Source organism: Hippoglossus hippoglossus, chromosome 7, assembly GCF_009819705.1.
Source record: "Hippoglossus hippoglossus isolate fHipHip1 chromosome 7, fHipHip1.pri, whole genome shotgun sequence".
In the NCBI taxonomy this organism is placed as follows: domain Eukaryota; kingdom Metazoa; phylum Chordata; class Actinopteri; order Pleuronectiformes; family Pleuronectidae; genus Hippoglossus; species Hippoglossus hippoglossus.
Genome location: NC_047157.1, coordinates 14840097 through 14867000, shown reverse-complemented (window position 1 = coordinate 14867000; position 26904 = coordinate 14840097). Strand labels below are relative to the sequence as shown.

The 26904-nt window shown below is 43.6% G+C and overlaps 1 protein-coding gene across 2 annotated transcripts in view; it reads right to left on the bottom strand.

The window, feature by feature from the left end:
• LOC117764768 (adenylate cyclase type 6-like) overlaps nucleotides 1-26904 on the bottom strand; it is a 36780-nt gene that overhangs the window by 2893 nt on the left and 6983 nt on the right. For both annotated transcript variants that reach the window (XM_034590836.1, XM_034590837.1), the window contains exons 4-23: nucleotides 11153-11302; nucleotides 10641-10762; nucleotides 8949-9060; nucleotides 8482-8609; nucleotides 7602-7760; nucleotides 7362-7503; nucleotides 7016-7144; nucleotides 5240-5268; nucleotides 4863-5010; nucleotides 4673-4770; nucleotides 4437-4524; nucleotides 4187-4303; nucleotides 2863-3012; nucleotides 2481-2656; nucleotides 2216-2242; nucleotides 2101-2130; nucleotides 1872-2004; nucleotides 1488-1751; nucleotides 1080-1284; nucleotides 781-905 (exon numbers count right to left, since the gene is read on the bottom strand). In XM_034590836.1, the coding sequence (XP_034446727.1) occupies nucleotides 781-905; nucleotides 1080-1284; nucleotides 1488-1751; nucleotides 1872-2004; nucleotides 2101-2130; nucleotides 2216-2242; nucleotides 2481-2656; nucleotides 2863-3012; nucleotides 4187-4303; nucleotides 4437-4524; nucleotides 4673-4770; nucleotides 4863-5010; nucleotides 5240-5268; nucleotides 7016-7144; nucleotides 7362-7503; nucleotides 7602-7760; nucleotides 8482-8609; nucleotides 8949-9060; nucleotides 10641-10762; nucleotides 11153-11302 (2532 nt within the window). The remainder of the gene's footprint in view (nucleotides 1-780; nucleotides 906-1079; nucleotides 1285-1487; nucleotides 1752-1871; nucleotides 2005-2100; nucleotides 2131-2215; nucleotides 2243-2480; nucleotides 2657-2862; nucleotides 3013-4186; nucleotides 4304-4436; nucleotides 4525-4672; nucleotides 4771-4862; nucleotides 5011-5239; nucleotides 5269-7015; nucleotides 7145-7361; nucleotides 7504-7601; nucleotides 7761-8481; nucleotides 8610-8948; nucleotides 9061-10640; nucleotides 10763-11152; nucleotides 11303-26904) is intronic.

Sequence of the window (26904 nt, the reverse complement as noted above, 5' to 3'; positions counted from 1 at the left end):
GCATTTTCAGTAACTCTGCCTGTACAACAGATGGCAGCATAATTCTGTCTGTGCTCTTTCCAGCAGACAATTTATGGATTTGATTTTGGGGGCGGAAAAATCTCACTACAGCTCTCTAGACTGGTGTAACTCACACTTTTCAAAATGTGTCTTAAAGTCTACTTCTATAAATAAGAGGGTGAATAACACTGTGGGAATCTTGTCCTTAGCTGAACCTCGCTCTCTGAGGAATTAGCGATGGCTCCGAACTATGGTTAAAATGTCCCTGCTGAAGATAACAATACTGTAGCAGTTGAACGGCCTCTGCAGGGAATTCAAATTTAGCTCTCTGCCCTCCTCCAGAGGGACATCAGAGCGCCGTTTATGCTCGAGAACAGCACATCCAGTGCTGACAGGCAGTCCTGCTCAAGGGCACTTCTGCAGACCAGATGTCTAAATCCTTAAGCTGAAGGACTGTGTAGCGATTGTATCTGTAGCACTGGTATCTGCTGTGATATTTTTTATAAAGAGCAGAAGCAAATGACCTGGTCTCTTCCAGACACCACAACTGTGTATGCTTTGGACTTAGTGGAAATATGTCTGCGGTTTTTCAATGTGCAGATATAAAGAGTTGTGTACGATTTGGGTATGAATAATCAGAGATGAAGCGCATTCGTGTTTGAGCGATGGCTGATAACATCAAAATGACTGGTTCAACCGGGTTGTTTTTTCTGCATCGGCGGAGTCACTTGACCTAACAATGCAAACTGCTTCCTGTGACGTCCATGACATGTGCTGTACCTGGATGCAGTCTGGTGCTCCTGTGCTGTCCATGCGGCTGGCCACGTTGACTGTGTTCCCCCATATATCATACTGGGGTTTCCTGGCTCCAATCACCCCTGCCACCACAGGCCCCATGTTCAGTCCTGAGAACAAATCACCTTGCTGTGTTACATCACAGCAGTAACACCATTTTAACTAAATTCATAAGCTGGCTCTGAGGAAGTGGACTATTGTAGTTCTCCTTTTGAACAAATGCCCATCCACATTCAGGATATAGATTATGTTTCAAGACCAATCTCCGCTACCTCCAGGCTTACCTATCTTCATCTGGAAGTTGTTGAAGGAGTGCTCGTTGATGTGTTTCATCTGTTCTCTGAGCCTCATGGCGTAGTCGGCCAAAGCTAGAATGTGTGAGCGGCCTTCTTTATCGTAGGTGGAATGGTTGAGGCCGGAGGCTGCCATGTAGGTGGAGCCGATGGTTTTGATTTTCTCCAACTGACGGAACCTATCCTCGCTGATGATCTGGAGAGGAGATTAAGAAGAGGAAATGAGACAAACAAAAGCAGCACATCAGCTCTAAGTCAACAATATTCTAAGCAGCAGAATTCTGACCCAGGAAAATGGTGAGTGCATGCAGCAAAAAATAAATTCTTAATTTCCCATTTTTACACACTTTATCTAATAATTGTTTCTTGCATTAATTGAATAGGAGTTCTTCTCCTCACCTCATCAAAATCAGCGATGATCTCGTTGAGCAGCCTGAGACACTCCACTCCCTCGTTGTTGGCCTCCAGCTCCACATAAAACTCCGAAAAGTTGCTAATGGAGGCGAACATGACAGCGACACATTCACATGACTGGTAGTACAACTCGTCGTTCCTACGCTCCCTCGCAAGAAAGTGGGCGGCCACGTCTTTGGGTAAGATGTTGTGCAGCAGGCGCCGGTTGTATGCTTGCAGCTCCTCCATCTCCTCCTTCTCCTCTGTGGCCTGAGGAGGGACAGGGTCATTTAGTCTCACCATCATATAACTGCATAACTTAAGTGAGCGAGTCATATAGTCGTTCTAGCCTAGGTTTTGTTGTTATTAATGTACGTGTTATTAATGTACCTGCAGCTTCCAGAGGAAGTCGAGGCGAGCAGTGGACTCCACCTGCTGGCCGTGCAAGTAGAGAGCCAGAACAAAAACGGTCAGGATTACAGGGGTCATGACCTTTAGGGATACCTTGGTCACAGTCTCCAGGCTGAGGAGTGAAAGAGTCGTGTATGAGTCACTGCATGGGTGTCAAACAGTAAATGAAGCCCAACACACGTGTTAACCAACAAGTCAAATCACTCACCACTGTTCTGCAGTTTCATTGAGACTAGGCCTGAATATGGACAAGAGAAATTTGTGTCAACAAACCATATGAGTCGATGAAATTAGACAGAAGAAAACAAAGTAACTCAACTTACTGTTGTTGGGAATTATTTGATAATTTCCTGCAGGGGAAAGAAGAGGAAAAATGGCTCTTAACATGACAAAGTAGGTCTTGTACGATCTGAACTTTATCGTAAGCAGACACAGGAGATGAACTATTCATCCATCCATTCATTATCTGAACTGCTTATTCTTTGAGGGACATATGTGGGTTGGGGGCAACCAACTATTCAGATTGTTCTTTACATGGGGAGGACTGTGTGAATGACTTTATTGGAGTGGTGCCGGCAGGGGACTCACAAGTTTTTGGCTTTGACCATCAGGTCTGCGTTGTCAAACAGGACCACCTGAGGCCACTCTACCAGCAGGATGAAAGTGAGCTGGATGAGCAGCATCAGAGCCAGCTTCCCTATGCTGCTGATGTGGAGGAACACGGAGCAGGCCAGCAGGGTCAGCAACACGCTGTAGCTGAAATACTGCAGGAGAGATGCACCCGTGGGGGGGGGGGGGGGGGGGGGGGGGGGGGGGGGGGGGGGATGTAAGGTGAATATTCAAACATCACACTCAAAAGCCAATCATGAATGCACAGGCACGCACATCTGTGTATATGTGTGTGAGAACACGCAGATAAGAGTTAATGCTAACAGACGTGTATGCCTAAATGTCATGCTTTGGGACCGACCTCGGGGAAATGGCAGGGCATGACCTGGTTGGAGCACAGAATCAAACCATCCTTCGCTGCCTTGGTCAGGTTGTGCAGCAGGCAGAGAGTCACGTTTGTGTTCAGCTGCTCTTCTATGCATTCCTCCAGATTCTCTGTGCTGCAGGAAAACTGGCAGGAGAGAAAGAAAGAGTCTGTCACTGACCAGTCAGCCAATAAAACTAAAATATCTGTGATGATTTCATTTGTTTGTGTCAATAAAGCCTGATAACGGCTAATTTCCAAACCACATAACATTTTTTGATTATTGGTTATAAATCTCACAGCCCTTGGACCATTCATGAATCAATAAGCAAACACTATAACTAGGTGTTTTCATCCATGTAATGTCTGTCATGTAATTTTGCCAGAGAATTTTAAAATGTCTTCAGTCACATACCTCAGTACTGTACTCTTTAATACAATACAATGCAGTAGTCAAACAAAGAGTTAAAAAACATGGGGAGACACCCAGTGATAAACACCCAGTAGCAGAGAATTACAGGAAAAACCTACTGAATAAGTCCTTTTGGAATTTTAAATTGGCCAGTCTGATGTTGGAGCTTAAGGCTGAGCAGCCAATCACAGGCTGGAACAACCCTGGAGGCCGCCAATCAAACAAGTGGATCGGCACAGCATGAAAAGCAACCGCTACAAGGTGCAAAGCCACTGTCCACAGAGAGTGATACACATCTACAATCAACCCTGATGTTTCAAAGTAAATGTGCAACAAGTACTTTATATACAGTAAATAAACATCTTCGCTGAACTGTGGCCACAGCAGCTTCTGTGGGAGGCACCGACATTAAATAAAATGAAAAGGTTTCAATATTGATAAACTGTCCCATTTATAATTGTTCTTAAAACACTTTTACAGACCATAACATTTGTTATGTGTCCTACGGTAAATCGGCATTGAGCTTCTTCCACACATGCACAAACTCAGTGGTAAATCTGTCTTTGTACTGTGAGTAAACATGGAAGTAATATGATGGTTAAAAATAGACTAGATTTCTACAACTCCATCTGTCAAAGGCACAGACTATGATTAATTGCAGCTGTAATTATAGCATCCCCTTTGGCAAATTGGTCTAATTTTAAAAAGAAATTGCAAGATGGGGCAGAATATGTTCAAATGTAGTAAAAGTTCTTCATCAACATCTGAGATGAAGTGTATGATGGTATTAATGGCACAACAAGACAAATGAAACAGAGGCAGATACATGGCTCGTTCCCGGTTATACTGTCCGGGACATCTTGAAGCAACTAGTTAAGAGTCACAACGCTTGACAGCTGTAGTCCCTACCATATTAGCAAAAGAGGAGATGAAGAGGAGGAGGATGGTGAAGACGCCAACCAGTGTGCTGTTTGCACGTGACTGGACTATTTTCTTGGTTACAGTCTGCAAGGCAGCCGGGAAGAGCTTGAATGCAGGCAGCAGGGACAAGATCAGATAAGAAAGAGTTAATACCATTAGTGGTGCGGGCTGAAGACATGTGATAATGACTCTTATCTGAAGAGGAATCATATGAGTGATGAAGGCCTTTGTTTCTTACTTTGATGCAGGAGTAGATGGCACAGATGAAGAGGATGTTGGTGAGGATGATGAAGATGCTGATGTAAAGACCTAGCATAAGTGTTGTCCTGCGGAAGAGAAAGAAAACAAGCTCATTAGGATGTATAATTCTTATTAAGTCCTCATAAACAAATCAAGAACACATTTCCTATCAACAATTCACTGGGAAACCAGGAAAAGCAAAGTATCGGGGGGGGGGGGGGGACGACTACTTACCACGGGAAAATGATGATCTGAATGAAACAGATGCAACAGAAAACAAGGAGCGTGCAGGCCACGTATCCTCCAAAGCGATCATCAACCTTTTTGGAGTACTGAAAATAGGATATCAAGGAGAACTTTTCAATTCCGTTTACGCGACAGCGAGTTTTGGTGAATTGCAAACAACCTTCGGTCTAAGACCAACCTTTTTCTCGAGGTCAGGTGCCTGAAAAGTGAGCAGAAACTTCTTGACGTGATCTTTCCGCAGCTGGTCAATGCTGCGCGCGTCAATGGCCCGTCCAAGAAACTCATCCACCTCATCCTCGGGGTTCAGGGCCTCCTGAGTGCAGCGGCTACGAGGTAGACGGAACAATAGGTCACTGCGCTGTGTGTGTTTGTGTCTGTGCGTAGATGTGTGTGTGCGTGCCTGTGTGAGGAAGTTAGCCTGTTCTGTCTGTTCTCATCTGACTGTATAAAACCAACAGTGTGCTCTGAAGTTCAACCGCCACACTGACAGTCTGCCAGTCAACCCTAAATAACAAAAGCCGCCCTAATAACAAAAAGTGGGGCCAAAACACTCACTTGTCTTTGCTGGATGCTTCGTCGATGCCCTGAGAAAAACAAAAACAGAGAGAGTGAGACGACGAGAGCAAAAAGAGGAGACGGTGCAGGAAAGAGATCGAGGGAAAGGGGGAGATTATCATGTAGCCATAGTGCAACTGAAAAATAGACAGAGACACAGACATCTGCACAGCTAATCCCTGAGAGCCAGACTGATGTTTTAATTAATGCTCAGAGGCTTCAAATTACACCCTCTCTGCCCCTAGGGCTCAGACCCTGAGATGGACAGCACAAAAGGAAAAAGAGAGAGAAAGAATGTAGGAAAGACGAGGAAATGAGACTTGTAGCATAAAGAGAGGGAGGAAGTAATAGAGAGTGAGTGAGAAAGGAAATATCTGCAGCTGCAGCCTCGTCAGACTGGTTTCAGTAGAACACAATCAGCTGGGAATCCCTGGGAGCTCTGCTCCTGTTTGTTCAGATCAATACTTCCTCTCACAGCACCACTGACTGATTAAAGCTTTTCCATAAAGGTAGTACTGTACATATCTGTCACACTCAAAGTTATACTTACAGAAAATCGTATTGATTCAAGGTAAAAGTATTTTAAAAGAAACAACACTGTGGAACTTCACCATAGACTGTTAGGATGATCGACAACTTCCCCAAATATTAAGCCACATTATCTTTATCTCACTTTAGTGGCTGGCTGCAGTATAGTTCATTAACCTCTCCCATGTTAGTGAATGGGACATGGAACAAACTAAAAAGTCAAAGTACATGTTAAATATATTTTTCTCAAGGGTGTTTTCTGTCATTTTAGGTAGTTTGTATCACACTGATGAGTCGTCTGTCTTCATCCGTATTTGTGCACATCTTCTGAAACAGATACGAACAAAACTGACCAAAAGGAGCAGTACCAGAGGACATTGTGGGAGGCAATGTTGCCAATAGTTTAAGTGAGACAATCATGGGACCTTGGGAAGAAATTTAAACAAAAGCAGAACATTTTGAGAGGAGAAATTAAGAGTTGGTAAGAAACTACAAGCATCTATATGATGTTACTTCACCCAGGCAAAGGCACAATCAGCCTCTTTTGCCTCTTTCTTAAGAGGTACATTATCAGTCACGACTCTGCGTCTAGTGGATGTATTTCTTAAAAACCATGACAACGTAAAATATGCATGGAAATACGTGGGCAGTGATGGTTATGTGGTTTGAAATGGATTCATCTCTAGTAAAGTAAAGGCAGCATGAATAATATTTGGAGTTACTTAAGTAACCAAACACAAAGTATAGCTGAGGCTCATGGGAATGTTATTTGTTTTCATGTAATTTGGCTGTAAATCAAATGAATGGACAAACCATCACTTTGACATGATCATGAGGCTGGAGGAAATGCAACAGGATCACCAAAGTTATTACAATTCATCCTGAGAGAGGCATGAATGTCAGGACCAAATTCCATGGCATCCATTCAACAGTGGACTGAATGAGCGACTGGGATTTGCCATCCCTCTGGTCATGCCGATGGCGTGACTAAAAACGTAATTTTAAAATCTGTTTTCAGAGGTTCTATGTTAAGAAAGGAGGTTGGTAAAAGATTAGTTTAAAGTGGGAAGTTGACCCTCGGACACTTGACCATCTAAGAGAAATATCTACCATCGACAGCTACTTTCAGACATAATTAGAAAGGATATTTCTGATTTGACTTTAGAGAGTGGAGACATGGGAAATAGGATCTCGACAAGAGGAACAGGTGCCCCGTGCTGAGCTACATGCTCCCTGAGTGTATCTCACCATCTGCCTGAAGGCTTTGGGCTCCTTGGGTCTGGAGAAGGATCTGTCAGGCACCCAGCGTGGCATCAGTCCCTCAGCAGAATTTGCACGTGCTCTCTGCATCTTGGCCATCAGGGCTTTCTCCTCTTTCTGGAAATGAAGAGAAACCCCGCCAGGGCACATGCTTTGACAAACAAGGCCTTCTATGCCAGGTGACAAGCCATTACACTGTGTGTGTGAAATACAGCATCAGTATGGCTGTGAAGTTCTAAAGAGGACTCAAGGACGTGTGTGTGTGTGTGTGTGTGTGTGTGTGTGTGTGTGTGTGTGTGTGTGTGTGTGTGTGTGTGTTTGACCGTGCACTAACCCTCTTTTGGCTGCAGCCCAGCACCAAATAGGTTTCAATGGTGTGATCCTTCAGGTAAGTATTCCTCTCTTCTCCAAATCCCGGCTCCACTTCGTAGTCCCCGTTCAGATACTGCAGTGTGGCGTTGGTGATGTGGATACGCCTACACGCAAACAAACACAAACATACAACGTGTCAGAAATGAGCTGGCCAATAGGAGCCTCTGTCATTACAGCGTCAAAAGAAGTAGGAGGGACTTACCCGGCCTTGCCTCCAGCTTCCATTTGGTTAGCGAGCGTCACGTCATTGGACCAGACATCAAATTGCCACTTGCGCAGGCCCAGCACCCCGCAGTGAACACGACCGCTGTGGATGCCCACCCGCATGTTCACATTAACACCCGTCACCTCTCTCACCAGCCTGCAGATGCACACACACACACATGCTTTTGTTAAAAAAATGGTGTCACCTTCATACGATGTGTAATAATGATTTGGCTTTCGGTTCAATGTCGGTACATGACTGTGAGGGTGTGCGTTCCGGTTTTGAGTGTGTGAGTCTTTGTGTTTCTGTGCATTAAGCCTGCTGCACTCTAGAGGATTTTCAACAATTTAAAAAACTTGGGAGACCACAGACATAATGACGGATTAAACCGATTTCTAATCTTATAAACTTCAGAACGCACACACTAGACGATTTGGCCACTACGTAAGACCACACACTTGCCGTTTGTTTGTTATCAAACGATTTCACGGTGGCAATTCCAGAGACTTGGAATCTCACAGAAACTCTCGAGATTCTTCTTCTTCAGTTTTTTTTACGTCGGTTTGCGAACAACTTTTAGGTGCATTACTGCCACCTTCTGAACTGTGTGGAAAACTTGCGTGATTGAACGTGACTTCAGAAGAAAAAAAAACGTATGATACGTTTGATATTTATGATTCCAGATTGTGAGTCTCCAACTCATTCAGAAGCATTTAGATTATTTTCTAAACCCCTTACACTTCAGGATTATTGGAGATAATCGGCACCGACTGACCTCCAGTCGGGAACACGATTGTCGGAAGGGCAAATCGGGTCTAAAATCGGCCCGATTATCCTCGAGTGTGCAGCAGCCTTTAGTGTGTGTGTTGTGACTCACGAGATGGCTTCGATCATGTCTACTCCCATCTCCACACAGCAGTGGGCGTGGTCAGCCCGGGGCTCAGGCAGCCCTGACACACAGTAGTAACAGTCCCCGAGGATTTTAATGCGCAGGCAGTGGTTCTCCTGGAGAGCAGGGGCACACACACACACACACACACACACACGCACACACACACACACACACACACACATGTAAAATATTAGGCCCTCAATTACAGCTAATACACACCATACTCATGTCAAGTATAGAGCCTTTTGTGCATAATTTAGATGAGTCATCGGTCTCAGCATAGTCTAATTGATGCGTTACACAATGCTAAAGTAACCCCCCCCTGGACCCCCCTGGACTAGTACATCATGTTGGCTTTGTCATACTAACAGTGAGGGCTACAGACTGCACGGTTACATAAGCGGTTCAAAGTTCTGCTGTGAAGAATGGTGGCGGCAGGTGTCAGCGCTCACCGAGGCCAGCTTGTCGAAGCGGGCGAACAGCTCGTTCAGCGTCATGACCAGCTCCTGGGCCGTGCACTGAGATGCCAGGCTGGTGAAGCCCTCGATGTCTGCAAACAGTATGCTGAGGAGGAGGTGATGAGGGAGGGAGAGGGTGAGGGAGAGGGAGAGAGAAAAAAAAGGACAAAGGAGACAGAGAATGAGATCAATCAATAAAGTATAGAGTTGGTTTGCATGGTCTAGCGCCTCTCTCTCTCTCTCCTCACTGTCCAATTGCCATGTGAGCAGGGGAGAGGGAAAGAGAGAGAGAGAGAGAGAGCGAGAGAGAGAGAGAGAGAGAGAGAGAGAGAGGCAGACATTTGTTCAGCTCTAGCTCTCATCATCTAGGCCAATGTAGGTCATCTCCTCCAGCCCGTCCCTCTGAGAACGCCACCCACCGTCCCCCTGTCTGCATGCCTCTCATTGCTAACTTTTGATAGTAATGAAAAGCGAGAATAAACAACACCCCGGACACCGAGTTCCGGTTGAAGGCGACAGATGGCGCTGTGGATCCCATGAGGGAGAGATGGCCCTTAATTACAGCAGCGTCGGCATCTCCCACCTAAACCAACACTCCAGGCGATAATGTTACTGATAAGCTTTAAAGGGTCAGTTCACCCAATTTACATATTTCACTTGATCCGATATATGTGGTGGCAGTAGATTTGGTTGTATTAGCTCTTTTTTCATGGATTTCATTGGGACTATGTTTTACTGTTGAAATTGTGAAACAGAAAACTAGTAGTAGTAGCCAGTAGTTTTCCCCCTTTTTGCATTCTGAGAATACAGTAAGAAAAGTCGAGGAATAAAGTCGAACTAAATCCGAGGAAGATATTTTTCCGCCTTCGAGCACAAAGGAAGGATAAAGTCAAATCTGTTGTTCGTCACAGTAGAGGAGTGACAGGAAAACTATGTGAGCCTGTTTTACAATTTTTTTGTTTTGTTTTGAGTCTCTTATCGTAACCATGTCAAAAATATAGGCCTGTTATACAAACATTGGTGACACAAACTAACCTCCAACAGCACCAGAAAACATGAATAAATGACATGTGTTTACATAAAATAGCTTCTACATCAATTTCGGAGTGAGAGCTGGTTTTAATCTTGTGTTGCATTTGGATAATGGGTTGTTCCTGTAAGTTTACACCTGCCTAGAGCTGCGGCGTTGCAATGGATTGTTCCACTAAGTGCATCACCTGTACCTATTTGGGTCACCTCTGACAAGAGATCTCCGCTGCAGCCTTGTTTCATTGTCCCCTATCACCACTGCGGCCTGAAAAGCACCGGCTGTGCTTGATGGTAGGCTAATGGATGGAAAGTTTCACTGATTCCCACTCTGGAGCTGAAATCCAGTGGTGAGGACTGAGTCAGTGGGCCAGCAAACTTGAGGTCTGCCTCCTACCATTTGCTACAGAAAGCACAGCAGTGTGCCCAAGTCAATATCCTTACAGCAGCCGGAGCTGTCAGTGTCAATGAACAACAACATGCATAATACATGCTGTCAGGGAAATAGCTGTTGGAGTGACTCTGAAACTGACACATCAGTCAGTTGAACAAGGTCAAAGTTACTGGTGCTGGAGCTGTGGCAGCAAAGTACACAAGTTCTCTGATACTGTCACGAGTGTGTTTGTGTAGACGCATGTATGTGTATTTATCTGTGTTTACCTAACATTGTCGTGTTTTTGGATGTAGATCTTGTGGAACATCATATCTTCCTTCTTGGCATTGATATCAGCCTTCATCTCCATGGCAACGTGCCTTGGCAGTACTGACAGCAGTAGGCGCTCCTGAGAGAGTGTGCGTGAGAGAGAGAGAATAAACAGGGAGAGAGAGAAATTAAAGAAAGACAGTGCGAGCGCCCATTCATTTTCATGAGTTTCCACCGTTAGAAAGCTCAATGAGTCACCCTGCCTTGTTGGCATCTGCGTGGGAACGTGTTAGTCAAATAGAAAGGAGTGGAGATACATGCTATACTCCAGAACATATTGTTGACCTCGAAAATGAAGCAAACAAATCAGACTGGAAGATGGAGACACCCATTGGTTGCTCTTTTGCATTTCTCCGTGTTTCCAACAGGATGCGAAACAGGGCTTCCGCCCTCGTCTATTTGCTTGAACATTCATGGTGTCCCTGCACATGTAGGTCTTTGCATATGTGCGCGCATGTGTGTAGCCAACCTGCTGCTGGTTTTCCCTCTGCAGGTGCAGTCTAGCCTGGATGTATCCTCTCGTCTCCTGGAAGGCTTGTCTCTGGGAGACCTCCGCGGGGTAGTGGGTACAGATCCCGATCATGTTCGTGCACAGGAAGATCAGCACGTTGGCACTGACCTGAAAACACAGACACACACACATACACGGCAGAGAATGTGAAAAGGGAGGAACAAAAGACACAAAGTATGCATATGTCACATCATAAGAATACTGTGAACTCTCTCTGACCTGGGTGAGGTCAATAAACCAAAATGATAACACTCTATGTCATAGGATTTACTGCAAGGAGAAAAATTCCTCAAACGTCTGAGGGGCCATTAGATGTGATCTGGTTAGAGATGATGGCCGTGGCCTCGTGGTTGCTCAGCAAGACGACATTCTTCTCGTGTCGCGCTCAGAAACAGCATGCAGACAGCAAGCCCAGAGGGTGTGATGCAGGACTTGACACATGTGAGGACACCGCTTATGGTTCTACTTGAGTTGAAAGTTTACTTTCTCTACACAGTGTGTATGTAATGCAGTCCAAATTAAAAACAGGACACATTCATCAAGCCTGTGAAAGGGAGACTTTTGTTTTGAGAGCTAAAAACAGATGATATTTGAATTAGACACTGAATAACAGAGGCATCCTTAAGTAGTAGTTCCCTCTGTATGCCTACAGCAGGAACATATGTTGGTTTAACAATGACGCTCTGAGAAAGCGAACGCACACACACTGTACAAAAGCATTATCTGTGGCTTAAGTAAATTAAGTTTAGATATAGTGTGCAGTTGGTTTTGCGGGGTCATCAACCCTGAAAGCATTCCTTCGTGCTGCTTCGTGTGTGTGCCTGCGTGTTTCTGGATGTGTGTGGTAAGCCAGTGTGTAAGTCTGTTAGAGATTTCTCTTCTCGCTCGTCCACAGCCAAGACCGAGCATCAGAAATGGAGCCTTTAGCTCTGGGCTTCCCCTCCGCTCAGAAACAAAACGGGCTCGGACAAACACACACACATACACGCACGTCCTCTCTATGTTCAGAAACACACTCCAGCCTGGGAAAGTCACTTGACCCATGACCAGAGAACTGAGTGTTTCCTCTGAAGATGATATCATCAATAATGAGAAAAAACATGCAGGCAAGGCACAAACACACACAAACACACACACGCGCACGCACACACACGCACGCACGCACACACACACACACACACACACACACACACACACACACACACAAACACACTCTGTCTTAATAACAACATCTTGACTAAGCTGGAGGACTTGAAAGATCTCATCACTAGCATCAGTATTTCTGAGCCAGATATGTTGCCAGTCCAGTGTGTGTCTGTGTGTGCGTTTGTAATTTATTATTAGAAAGAAAAACACAACTGAAGATTACAATCTGCATGCCTTTGTCAAATCGAAATGTGAATAATTAGGCCAAACAAAACGAGACATAACTTACAAAGACACACATTCATACAAAGCTCCCCATGAAAACAGACAAAAACACCAACTTGTAGAGGGACGGTGGGCTGTTTACCACCATTCTGAGATGAGGTTTACACTGTATACAAAGAACCTGTCCTCTGTTGTCACAACAAGACGGAGACAATCTACAATGACCTGTGCTTGAAACAGAACACCATCGCCACAGGACAGTGGCAGGCAAATTCCATTCTCCGTGTTATTTCCTATGCCAGCGAAAACAAATGGCCAAACTGGATTAGAAGCAGAGCGGGGAGAAAATAAACACACTGATGTTTTGCAGGTGCAGAAGCGCACCGTCTCTTAATGTGCCTGATAGAGATTCAGCACAACGGCATTATTCAGGAACTAACAAGAGAGCATCCAAACTCTCCTGTCACTCATTCCTTTTTCCGTTGGATACAGATGCAGCCACGTTCCTTCAAACAGGTTTTCAGGAAAGACCAAGAAGCACTTTGATGCGGGATGAGAGAGAATGGCTGATGCAATCTGTCCGTCAACTTTCAATGATTCAGATCAAACCTGTCAGTGGGTGTGAGGCATCTCATCATCAGGCTATTGAAGAACATCCACTCGTGTTCTTTACATGAGTGGCTGAGCAGTCGTTCCTTTAAGTGCAACGCTGAATTTGTGCCGCACTGTCGCTCAAGTGGAGTGATTAGTCTATTGTGCTTCTAAATCACTAACAGGCCGGAGCTGCCTGATAAGCCCTGCGTCGTAATGTTACACACCACCAACGGAGACCTGACACTCCTGTTCTGGAATGGCACAGATAGGACCTGCCCGTTTTGATCCCGAGCAGATGGCTCCGAACAGAGTGAGCCAGATAACTTAGTTAAGTGGTCTGTTCTCAGATACAGGGCCACCTGCAGTTCCCAAGACCCCGCTTCACTACAAGAGCACATCCAATTTATGTTCAGACGAGTTCGCTTCCCGTGTGAGCGCACTGAGATTTCGTTAAGACATTCCTGTCAAATTGATTTTGATCGTTTTGGCGACAAGCATTTAGAGTGGGTTTAAACGAAGGAGGTCCCACGTTTGGGATTTTTGTGTATTGTGCCGAACAGTAAAACCAACAACAGTGCAGTGACACCAAGTGTGCACATCCGTCGATCCATTATCTATAGTGATAATCCTTTGAGGGTTGCGACAACATGCGGAAGGGCAAACACCCTGGACAGGATGCCAGCGTGTCACACGACCAGCATACGGAGAGAAACAACCATTCACTCTCACCTTCACACCAACGATCAATTTAGAGTCTCACATCATCTCATGTTTGGACTGAAGGAGGAAACCCACGCAAGTATGAGGAGAACATGCAAACTCCACACAGAAAGACCCTGACCAAACTGGGATCTGAACCGGGGACCTTCTGGCTGTGAGGCATGCTCACCACCGCACCAAGGATGCACATGTAGTTGCAAATGTATTGAAACCGCCATGAAAAGCATCAAAAAATCCGCAGGTTCATCACATTCAGGTTCAGCTTTGTCAGAGCTTCTTTTTGACGACGGCTCAATATAACAGCTTGATAGCTCAGAATAAGTGTAACTCGTGTGTGCATGGGGATATATGATGAACAAAGCTTGTGTTAATGCACAAGTTATATGCTTAGTCACCGCACCGACTGCAGATTAGAGGCAGGAGTATTCATAATGGCTTTTGAATAAATCGGTGTATACGTGTGTGTGCCTGGACCGGCAGCTCTTTCATCTTTAAGCTTGTTGGGTCTGTTGCTGCACTTTTATCACCCAGACCTGAAAATCCATGGCCGCTCTGACACTCCCCTCTCCAAACAGCGATGTGGTGCAAAGAGAGCAGGAGCCGTTTCTCATAATTAGCTCAGTGCCATTCTCTTCATAACCATTAAGCTGGACTTAGACCGTCTTCCATTGATGTCTCCGGCATGACGACTCTCCCGGCAGGCTTTTGGCACTCTAAAACGAGCCTCTCTCAACATTCACTTGAACAGGAACCTCTTGGCAGTGAAGTTAAAAGGAGTCCAAACATTGGCTTATAAGGTGCGGCCCCGGCAAGGTGCTTTATAAAGCAAGGCAAACGGATAGCATGTTAAATAACGAGTGAGGGAAGGAGATGGAAAAGATTTTTGCTTGGCAAACACACAGCAAATCCATTTCATCTTTAATAATATCCCACTGGACAACTTCCTCACACACAAGCATGCTGGAATGTACATATGCACAGCATCAAGGTCATTATCAATTCATGCAGCGGCCAAACCTACGCCACAGACAGCCGATAGGTTCGATTGATTATTACCTTCACTAAAGAGATTATATTTTCCTCTGCGTCTGTTTGTTTGTCTGTCTGTTAGCAGGATTTCACAAAAACTGCACGAACCTTGGTGGAAGAATGTGGTATGTGTCAGAAAAGAACCCATTAACCCATTTTACATGCAGATCTGAATCAGGGGGAAGATCCAGGAATTGTTCTCACTTTCTTTAACTTTGCAAGATGGGGAGATCAGGCATGTTTAGAGGACAATTCAGATCTTGTGATTTTAATTGTGGTTTAATAAGGGTAAAAGTGTTATAGATACATTCAGCAAAAATAACTATGGAAGCCATGTCTGTAGTCGACGTGGTCACATGGTGATGAATCTGTAGCTAATATTAACTCCAATGACAAAACACTGAGAGAAGTTAAGCTAAGAGCTCATAACCACAGACATACTGTTGCTTATTGAATAAAAAATAATTGTTCAGGTAATCAATGATCAGATTTATCTGAAAAGGTCTGCAATGAAAGATAACTTCAGCTATCTCTCCAACACTGAGCTCCACTAAAGCTGAAGTTTAAACTTTTAAAGGCCAGAGAGCTACATCCCATAAGACAACACTCGGGCTCTGGGGACTGAGACTGCAGTTGACATGGGGGCTGCTCTGCAGCACATGACCTTTGATAGGCATCTGGAGCTTTTAAAATGTCTTCCAGAGATGGACGTCAAAGCCCAGTCACACACTGCTGATCATAGCCTGAAAAGAAAACATGTGGTACCAGAGTGGTAAAAATAGACAATTTGTTGCACTAGTCATGATCTACTGGAGGGTTACATTAACGTGTAATCACTGACATATGTCAGAAGCTATTCCTTATAAAGATAGATGTTGCAGAGGGGTGCGGGGTGCTGTCTGTGCCATCTTGGACCTCTGCCATCTGGAATCAGAGCTTTGTTTTTGTCATGGCTCGGGCCAAACCAAAATTGGTCTCAGGCGACCGGCGAGGCCACGGAATAATCTTTGTGAAATGCAGAGGCAAATTCCGCAAAAGCTAAATAGAGCTGGACCCAGGCTGCACATCTGTCAGAAAAACAGACCCTGAATTAATACTCTCACACATAAAAGTTGTCCAAACATGAGAAAAATCTCCCAGCGATCTTGGAATTACGGACTAAAAAAAACTGGGACCACCAGCTAAAAATGACCCACTCTAATTTAACCAACAAATCTTTCCTGAATCCAAAGATCATAATGCTCATTTAACCTCCAACTTCAATATCTTGACCTTCAATATGTTCTCGGTAGACTGTTACAATAATAAACACTGTATTACTCAGATACAGAGAAAAACATCCGGCAACAGAGGACTACAGTGGGGGAACGGCTTGAAACTAGACAACAATATTTTTCATGTGATTATTTTTGTAGTCTCACTAATTCTTGTTGACGAGACATTCACTAAAACAAAACAGGAGGATTATTATTATCATTACATGAACCCACATTGTATCTGTCTTATTACTGACTTATTACAGGCTCACTTCATTTGGCTGAATTATACCATTTAGCATCTTTGGCTTAGGTCTGCTCCAGGACATTTATGATTTCCTCCTCTTTCCCAACATTTCCCGTCTCTGTGAACTTGAGAAGCGGCAACACAATGATCTTACATAAAAACGGTGGAGTGCAACATCAAGGTTTCAAGACTTACATGGAGTTAGGTTGACCTGCTGCTGCCGCTTTTACCAAGATCCTTCTTGCTTTAGGGCTGGAAATAAAGCTAACTTCCATTTACTGAGAAATAATTAGGTTTTAAAAAGGCAGAAATCAGTATAATAACTGTGCATCATTATTTCCTAAGGCAAATCTTCCTGTCTTGACCAGGAATTCATATATTCAGATTATTATCTTGCTTGAAAGATAACACAATAAACTGACATGGATTCATAACCCGCCAATCAACCAGTAGATTTATCAATGAATTGCTTCAGCTCTATTTTACTCCTCTCAGTGCCCCAACAGCACAAGTTACAGCAGCAACAGGTGGTGTGTCTGCTCTGTCATCCCTATTTCCTCATTTGAATTATCACTCAACATTTGACAAATTAATCAATACCTATCGGTCTTAAATTTACAGTTGTATTAGCTGATCATAACACACAAGGCTGCTATAAGAAGCCCACCGCGAGTGCACGTTTGTCAGTGGTCTTGGCTGCTCAGTGGTCAGGGGTCAGTGTTTGGCTGGACAGAGGGAGGGACAGAGGGAGGGACAGAGGGAGGGAGAGAGGGAGGGATCAGGCCTGGACACGACGCTCTCCTCCCAGCTGTGTACTCGCTCACCCTTCACTTCCTGCCCGCTCACACCATCGCAGGCACAGCTGCAATTACAGCGCCGCGTCTACGAGCACACAAGATTTGGTTAATTAGCCGGACAAACCAACCAACCAGCCAAACCCATCCACTCCCCCGCTGGCTCTTCCCACTGATTCGAACTACGTGAGGGAGTCCAGACCTTGAACTGTGTGACTGTGAGCTAAACATCCAGGAATTCCAATTTCAGCTGCTTTTGCCTCCATCTCCTTTTAAGCACAACGTACAGCACGGAGCCAAGGCCACCATCTCACACCGACAGAGATTGATGAAACGCAACTTTTAGTCTTTCAATACTGACAAAAGAGAATTTTAAAAAGGGAGGGCTTTGAATTACATTAAATGAGATGAACAAGTGTGTGCGGACCAGATGTTGGAGCTCCAATAATATATATTTTTTAAAACATACAAAAGCTTAGTTTCACTGTCCAGTTATATAAAATCATTCACTCCACAGTTTCAGGCACTGTCCTTCCTTGTTCTGTCTCCCAACGGTTCACAATATTGACTTTTACTATAAAGCACACAGATCAATACTGGGACGAGAACAACAGGTTATAGTTTAAACAGTGGAAACACGAGAGGAGTTTGGTGACTGAAGTTTGCGTGTGTGCGTCTGACACGTCCAGCTCCCGGGCCAACTTTAGGAAACGTTTGCAAAGACTGATCCATCGGCAGCATTTCATGGGAATAAAAGCACGGGTGTAGAGTTTCAACACATGGTTTGTCACTGTATACGTGACCTTGTATATATGATGTCCCGATCATCCCTGCTCAGCCCCCGGAGGCTATACACACCAAAACAAAGATTCTTGGAAATGTGATTCAGGCATGTTTAATGCTGAGAAGAGCTCAGCTTTACAACATGAAGGTGCTCGTGACACATCATCCCAAACAAAGAAAATAGTCCTGTCTTTCTGCGAAACTTAAAAGGCAAGGCACATGGCACATTAGGCTTTTTACACTTTCTGCACACTTCAGCGGGAGGATCCTGTGAGAGCACAAGATAGAGTGTGTAACTTCCTTTGGATTAACCCTGAGTGTGTGAAATTACATCATGGGACCGGGGTCTTGTTATTTTATCTGACATCACTCAATGAAAATGTGAAAAAGACTGCGAGACACAAAGGCTCGCTGATTTAAACGGAGCAGCTTAAAATGGTCTAAACTTATTTGATTCATCAGGATGATCTGCTCTTTCTATATAATAACATGGTCAGATGAGCTGAATAGCAAATTAAAGACTTCTTCTCACAATGCATTGTGATACAGACATGCAGGGGAGGTGTACATTTCAATGGCAGGAAGTCGTTCCCTATTTTTACACTGATAGTACACATGTTTGTTAATTAGCTTCACCCCGACAGTGCATTCTTAAGTCGGCCCAACATATGTTGCCACTGTCTTAGCATTGTAATTGTAACTGGAATAGCAGGGTAACAAGAGATTTGGCTAGTGTGACTGTGACCTCTGACAGACGGCCATTCACCTTCCTGTCACCAGCCCTGGGACACGGTGCGGTGGGCTCAGTAGGGATCCAGAGTAACACTAACTTCAAAAGCCTCGGGGCTTGCGTGCCACACAGATCAACATTTAACGCTGCTAATGGATTCCTAATATATATCTCTTGGACGTCTGCCACGGCAGTGCAGCCTTAAATCCCTGTATTTACTTTTGAGGAGAGCCAAGTTGTTAGTAAACCATGAGCTGTTATTAGAAGCCTGCACTTCCTCATCCCCGACTCGCACAGCTATTATTAGCCAGGCTATTATTTCCCTTATCGTTGACTGTATTTTAAGAGCAATATTTCGCTTATCGCAAGTCCTAATTGCTCCCACCCATGGTGGTGGAAGTTATCCGGGTTTGTATCATTGCCTCTGGTTGTAATACAATAAGTGGATGAGTCAAAAGCGCTCTCCCTTTCTGAGCGAGGATGAGGTTGGGAGTAAAGGGGAGAGCTTTTGTTTGAGCCAATGCATTGTTTGGCACCCACAGCACCTGATGACGGGTTCTCACCATTTGATAGCAGCAAAGTGAGCTTCTGCGATCCATGCATTTCACGCACACCGTCACAAACACACACCACTACTCCATGTGCATATGTAGCTGTATATACAGGTCCATAAAAACAAGTACAGGAGTCATGTTTTTAAAGTTGGCACCAAATACATGAGCAGATCCTCAAGTGTTTGCTTCTCTTGTACATTCAGAGAATATCACTTGAGATATGAAAAAAATAAAATATTATACTGTATTTTTGTTTCAGTAACACATAAGATTGAGAGAAGAGAGGCTATTAAGTCTAAACGTCACTGTGAGTATCAGACACAGCTGTTGTCATACTTTCCAGAAAACATCATAAATAATTGCATAAAGGTCAATGAAGCTTGTGGCTGCTTTCATGTTTTTCTTATGTAACACCAGTGTTCTGGCCTAAATGCATTATGCACGCTACAGTCATGCCGGTGACATTTCATTGATTGGTATCTTTTTTCACCAGTGTTAAGCAGAGGGATCAGTATGTTTCCACTCGTCCCGGGTTCGTTGACCCCATAACAATCAGCCAACGGAACAGGTTTTTCCTCTCGTGCTGGATCAGCACATAATAACAAAAGCACAGACTGGATGTACCTTCGAGACTTCACTCTCTTCTTGACCTGCCTGTCAATAGCTCCTCTTCAGAGCACTCCCGTTGGGATGTGGTTATCCAAATATACCCTGCATGCTGCACACAAGAGAATAACTTTTGTTCGGATCCTTGTTAATCCACTTATGACATCTTACATGCCGGTTAGATATGAATTTTTAGAACTAAACAATGGCTCAGTAAGTCACACAATCCCCCTTAGGAGACATAGGCGTATGGCCTCCCAGCTGTTCATACTTAAGTTATGGAAATACATATATCAAAGCTGTTGATCTGTGCACAACCCCAAATGCCAATCATGGAGTTAAGTTAGCAGTTGCCTCATCTACACGCAAGGGTGAGCGACATGACAAAAACTCAAGGGACAGGTGGTCTCCTGTGGTGAAGTCCCAAATCAGTCTGTTTTAGGCTCTCTGTGTGTGTGTGTGTGAGAGAGAGAGAGAGATAAAGAGAGTTGTGTCCGACTAAGTCCGAGTGCTCGGCGCCATGAGCTGAAGCCATCACTCATGGTGACTGGTCCAAAGTACATCAATGCAAGAGGATGTTATCTACTGTGGACTCTTTCAAATCTGGAGTTTGGGTGAATCTCTTACATCCTAGAGAGATGTGCATTTACCTCCGCCAAGGTCCAACAGTCAATATGCCAGATTTTTTTTTTCATCAAGTTCCATGAATTATCAAGAAATCAAGGAAAAACTTCGAAAAGTGAAAACAAAAATCCTGGATCCTGGATAGGTTCTTTCTCGACTCAGACCACATCTTTCCACCAGGTTTCTGTGGTAATCTGTCCAGTGGTTTTGTCTACTCGTGCCAAATGCAAACATAAACTCCTTAGGCGAGGCAATAAACATCAGATACACTTATCTGAGGAGCAGCCATTAGGCTTATTGCATGTTTTCAGTAAAGGCCACAAACAAAACGGCATGAAACTACTCAAACACAAACTGCTGGCTCTTTGTGGTACATCGACAGCGAAGATCTGATATTAGGTCATTCAGTGTCGCTAACAAGCACAAATGTCAGAAAAGCAAACACAACAACAAACACTGATGTCATTAGAAAGAACTTTGGTAGGTTCTTCCAATCAAGAGGCTGTTGGCCACTTTATTCATTACATTTACATTTTTTAGAGCCTCTAACTTTTATGTCAATACAATTTGCTTCTTGAGTTTTTAGGCAACGTTGTGTATCATAATATAATCTAAGCTAAAGAGGTAAATGACAACACTGACAACTGAAAATACAGTATCTTTATGACATGCTGATAAAATGAGTTTTTTTAAATAGATAAAAGAAACAATTATCACCAAATTTCTGTTTAAATTCATTTCATCAAGAAATTTTCAGGTAGATAATTTAGTAGGAGACCCGTGTTTCGTGTGTCGTGTTTTTTACCATGTTGAGAATCAGAAGCAAAGACCAAGAGAAGCAGGCGAGTTCATGTTGATTTTATCTGCAAAGCAAACTTTAAAACAAATCTTGTGTGCAGCTGCTCCTTTGAGGGTCGTATAAGTGGCTGGAGCAGGTCCCACTGTCAAAAGTCACCCTGACAGTCTATTACAGGTATCTATTACACATAGAGACAAAACAAACATGCACGCTCACTTTCACAACTACGGAGAATTCAGAGTCACATGTTGACCTGACCTGCATTTCTTTGGACTGTACAGCTGCTTACAGACATGCGCTGAACTCCGGATATTCTCCTGAAGTTATACGAAGGGGTTGTAACGTGGAATGCAAATGTCCAAGTCAGTTGCTCCTGACATTCCATAACTTTTTTTTGGGGCAGCCGCCTGGTAAATCGTATAGAGAATGTACGATTGCAGGGGAGAACACAGCTGGAGATTGTCAGGAGAATTCACCGCCGGCAACCGTGCTTTTTGATGACGTTTCTTACACTTGACAGACACAACACTGTAAGAAACTAAAATAATTCAAATATCTTAGGATGAAAAAGAGGTGCCATACATAAATACGTAAAAGCTGCAGAAGAAGATGTCAACTTGGAAAGACAACAAGATTCAAGAGCTTTTGAATCTTTGAACCCATTTTCCTGTTGCTGATAGAGCGTCTAGCTTTACCACTAGATGTCACTAAATTCTACACACTAAACCTTAAATATGTGAACGGCAAAGTCAGGAGAAAGTCCGGATCCAATTGTCCTGTCATTTTTCGGAGTTCATGTCTGAGCATATTTTCGGAGGAAGCTGGAATAACAGCAGGAAACTCGTGCAGTCACAGAAAAGCACATGCTGAACCAGGGTTTGGACTCAGATGGGCAAAGCTTGTCATTAATACCTTGCTATGTCTACTTGATACGATGCCAGCCCTACAGCTTCTGTATTATCTCTCTCTTTTAAATCTTGGCAGCGGATGCCACCTGTGAGATTGACTGAGATCCTTCTGAACCCCGTGTCTGCAGGATAGTGGAGGCACTGGGAGTGAACAGCGGCAGTGTAACTCCCCGAGAACAGTTACACCTTCATCTCTCTGCAGTTGTCTGAGGACGCCCCTTCAGAGCAGAGCGGAGAAAGACGGAGATCTGAAGAAACAATCCCAGTGAGTATTGTGAGCTCAATCTCAGTCTGTAATAAAGGCCACTCGATCTGTGAGGGATTTTGTGAGAATGGATTTGCGACTCAGAGGAGGAAAAAAAGGGGTGAAAAGTGGAAAGAGGATAAAAAGAGAGACGAGACTGGCAGCTCTTTTCCAGCTGGGCGCTTCAGTCCAGCATCGTTTCACACTCTCCGTCCGCGGCCGTGCCCTTGTCACCACTGTAACCAGGGGCTGTGACAGACTGGATGAAGACCCTCTTGCATTCAAACATGTGTGAGTAGCTCAAAGCCAGACTGAGAGACACCTGTTGAGACTGGGAGCTGACTGAATGACACACTGTGCGGTGCCTTTCTTGATGGTGAAAAAAACAATCTGTAGTTTTTCATTTAAAAACACTTCTGCAGTGCCCCCGTTTTTAACCTGCCTTTTTGGAATGGGGCCTGTGGTGATGGGTTGCAGGCTTTCTTTCTGAAACTGTAGAAGTGACCTGCAGTAATTGGGCAAGTAAAGACCAGCTGCAGGACTCAGTTGGCCAAACCCTGATGCTGCTCCACCGCTGCTGCACAAAGAGCTGCTCAACTGTTTATTCATAGTTCAGCGAAGCTCAAGGAAGATCGCTGAACCCTGACTTGGAGATTAAATTGTTGTTGCTGTTGTCGTGAACGCGCCTGTTGTTGTGATCGACAACGTCACTTGCGGTGATGAGTCCCAGCCGTCTCTGCTTCAGAGCGCCGGTCGCGTATTCATTTCAATATCAAATGTATTACATGTCCAAAATCGCAAACTTCCTTGGGCCGGCACATGCCAAGTGGGAAGCCGATAAAATGAACGGTTCTTGAGATATGTGAGCCACATATAGACAGAAAGAGATTTCTTAAATTATTTAATAGACGATGTTGGTTGTGATTTGGTTCAAACCAGCATCAAACAACAAGCTGATGTCCCTGTCCTTCATCTCTTACATGATTCGTGCTGTTCGGGGTTTGTACCCTCATGGTTGAATGCACTTATTGTAAGTCGCTTTGGATAATAGCGTCAGCTAAATGATATGTAATGTAATGCAATCTCTATCAAAAGCCCAAGAGAGACAGCCACTACCCCATGTCACCCCCCATTGATTGTTCAGAGTGCTGGAACACACAGTTGAAGGGTCTAGACCCTCAGGCAGGGCAGCAGTCCCTCATCACAAGACCAATGCAACCAACCACATGCAGCCAACAGTCCAGTGTGCCTGAAGTCGCCCTGTCTCGTCTGGGGCATGGGCACTTTACACACAAGCTCACCGGACCAGTAGAGTTATGTCAATATTGCCTTAATCAGAGCGGCTCCACATTCATCTGGTTGCTTAACAGCGAAACCAACAACATGTTTCTACACAGACCAGTTCAAGTCATATGTGTGAGTTGCATGTGTGTATTCATTGTTCGACCACGTATCAAGTTGTTAAGGATAAAGCAAAGTCTCTGAGAAAACATGACACTAAAATCCCCCATTAAAACATGTAGGAATAAAATTCTTAGAAATGATTTCTCGCCACAGCTCTTCAAGGCAGGGTGACCTATGGCCCCAATTAAATGGCAGTGAAATTGCAGGACACATACATACAATAGAATTAATCAGGTGCAATTCATTCTTATCATTGCCCTTTTACATAGTCCGGTGTTACTAAAAACATTAACATGGCTTTGTTCTATTCAAGAGGCCCAGTAAGTCAGTGTGAATGTGAGTCAGCACGCACGACACCAGGACCCTGAAACTGAAGCAGCTAAATTGAATTCATTGTGACTGTGGCGCGTCAACATGTCCTCTGTGAAAGATGGTGTTTAACATGTCGCTGCTTCCAGCTTATCACATATCACTATTTTCTCTAGCTCTCAGATGAGCACATTACCAACAAATGCAATAATCAGTTAATCCTTAAAGTATTTAGATTAATTGCCTTCACCAAGGACGTTATGTGATTTAATTGTCCTTCTTTCAGTTAGCATAAGGACATTCTAGCTGTTTTTAAATTTATTTGACTGTTTTAGAGGTTAAGCCGGTTCTTATATAATGTATTTGTGTCCATATGTACATCTAAATAGTACAGTATCATAAACTGCACATAAGAGAATCACTGAGTAACTTACACACACATACAAACATGAGAGAGAAAACAGACAAGCATAATGAATAAATATTTCCAGTGAGTTGGGAGCTGAAGCCATTACGTCTAATTCTGTTTATATTTTTTTTCCCATATAGCTTCCAATATGAAGAAGTAATCGTCCTGTTTTCCGTCAAATCCATTGCACAATCCGAGTATCCCACCCCACCCTGTTTCATTTTACAACAATAGCCCCCTTGTTTTAGAGAGCTGAGGCATGAATGGCACCATGCTACATTATCATGATATTCCTCCACAATGCAGCTAAATGGGCTCATTCAACCCAGATGACCTTCCACAAACCCCAACAGAGTTGCCAATAGCTGCCCTACAGCACAAAACATAGGCTCATTAAAAATCTCATTTGAAAAGCTGCCGAGATCTACGGCACCATCTACTTTTAGTACAGCACCTTTGACATGGAAAAGTGGTTGAGGAGTCTGCACAATGTTTGTCCTATATCGATGGGGACAGAAAGTAGGGCGTTTCCACTGGTGAATACAGTAACAACACTGTGCTCAATTGTATGGTGAAAATAGTGGGCCCTGACAAGCACGAGTCTGGGATATCTGAATTGTTTTCTCATAAATACATCTCCACTTGAACTTTCACGGCTGGTTGGACATTCATTTCCAACAAGCATTCAGAAGGACATGACAAAAAAATTGTAATCACGCACTAGTAATGCATGTGAGTAAAACTGTTATTGAACAGACTCACATTTAATCCATCTCAAAACAATACTCAAATGCCCATGTTTTAGTAAAAGAGTCACTGGTCACTCTTCGTCCTGTTCATGCTCGCTGTGAGAAATCTCATCTAAATGTGACTTTACTGTGATGGGGCAGCATGTCCATAGTCCTAGTTTAGTTCAGAAATTAATTGTAAAGAAAACATACAAGGCTTGACCAGTCTGAATTTCACAAATCAATCTTTAAACAATTTTTACCGATTTACCCAATAATACGGAGGCATTTCTGATGCTTTTATTGGTATTAAAACATCCCGACAAAAATTACTTTCTTTATCGGGAATTTGTACCAAAAAAACGTCATTAGTATCCTCTTGATTTTTCCCAACTCAGACTGCATTTCCATCCCAACACTGAAAAACCTTTCATAGTGAGGAATAGTGTACATACCACTATGTGAATATTGTATTAAGATAAACTTCAACAAAATATGAACCTACCCTCTAGAAAGTGATAAGCTGTGAATAAAAGGTGCCTTCGGTTTCATTATTTGTCCACTGACAGAGGTTTTTCAAAGCATTTAGCTAACCATCCCTTTAATACCCCTGGTTGTCGGGGGAAGTGTTGCAAATCGGTGAACAGGAATGCTTCGTGGCAATATTGGATTTTCTGCATCAGTGTGATGAAGCAGATTAATCGGGTGTTAAATGTACAAAAACAGTCGGCTGTTCACGTTTTTTTCCTTTTTTTTTTTATCTCTAACTGTTTTCTCACTGGGTATAAAATGTCAGAAATGTGGAAAATATCACATCACAATTTCACACAGTCCAAAATGACACCTTCACCACGGCTTGTTTTGTCACGACAGCCCAAAACCAGAGAGATTCCATTTTGAAATATATAAAACAAATAAATAAACTCTGATTCAAGAATGACTTAAATACACTGTAACAAATTGCTGTAGTTTCTACAGTAAAATTTTACAGTAACTTCTTGTTCTGTCGTTTTACGATGTTTACCTGTATATCGCAATGCATCATGGGACAAATATAATTACAGTAGCTAACAGCATTTTTCCACAGTAACACATTGTAAAATTACAGGCAAGTTGTATTCTGACTGTAGATGGTGCATGTTACAGTTAAATACTGTTGATATGGATGGCGTTGCACGAGGCGGTTTGAAAGACGACCTTGACATGAGAGCAGAGAAGCAGAGGAGCAACAGCCGTGTCCAGCCACTACGTAATACGTAAGTTGAATGTTAATTCCCTACAAAATTAATATGGGCTTCAACTTTGTTGGGATGTCATTGTAATAACATTGTTGAGATCTTAATTAAACCAATGCTATTGTTTGCAGTTACTAAAGTGACAACTTACTAAAGTGAATGACTTAAAGTGAATCAATGGCATTTGAAATTGAAAAGCTAGTATGCAACCCTACCAGGATGCTTTGTTATGAGAGGAGCAGTTAAGCTCAGTAACATCGCGCTAAAACTAGCATGCTAACGCTAGCGCGCTAAAGCTAGCATGCTAGCGCGCTAGCTGGGTGAAATGGGATTGGGCCTAAATTGAAACTGCAGTTTCCCATTATA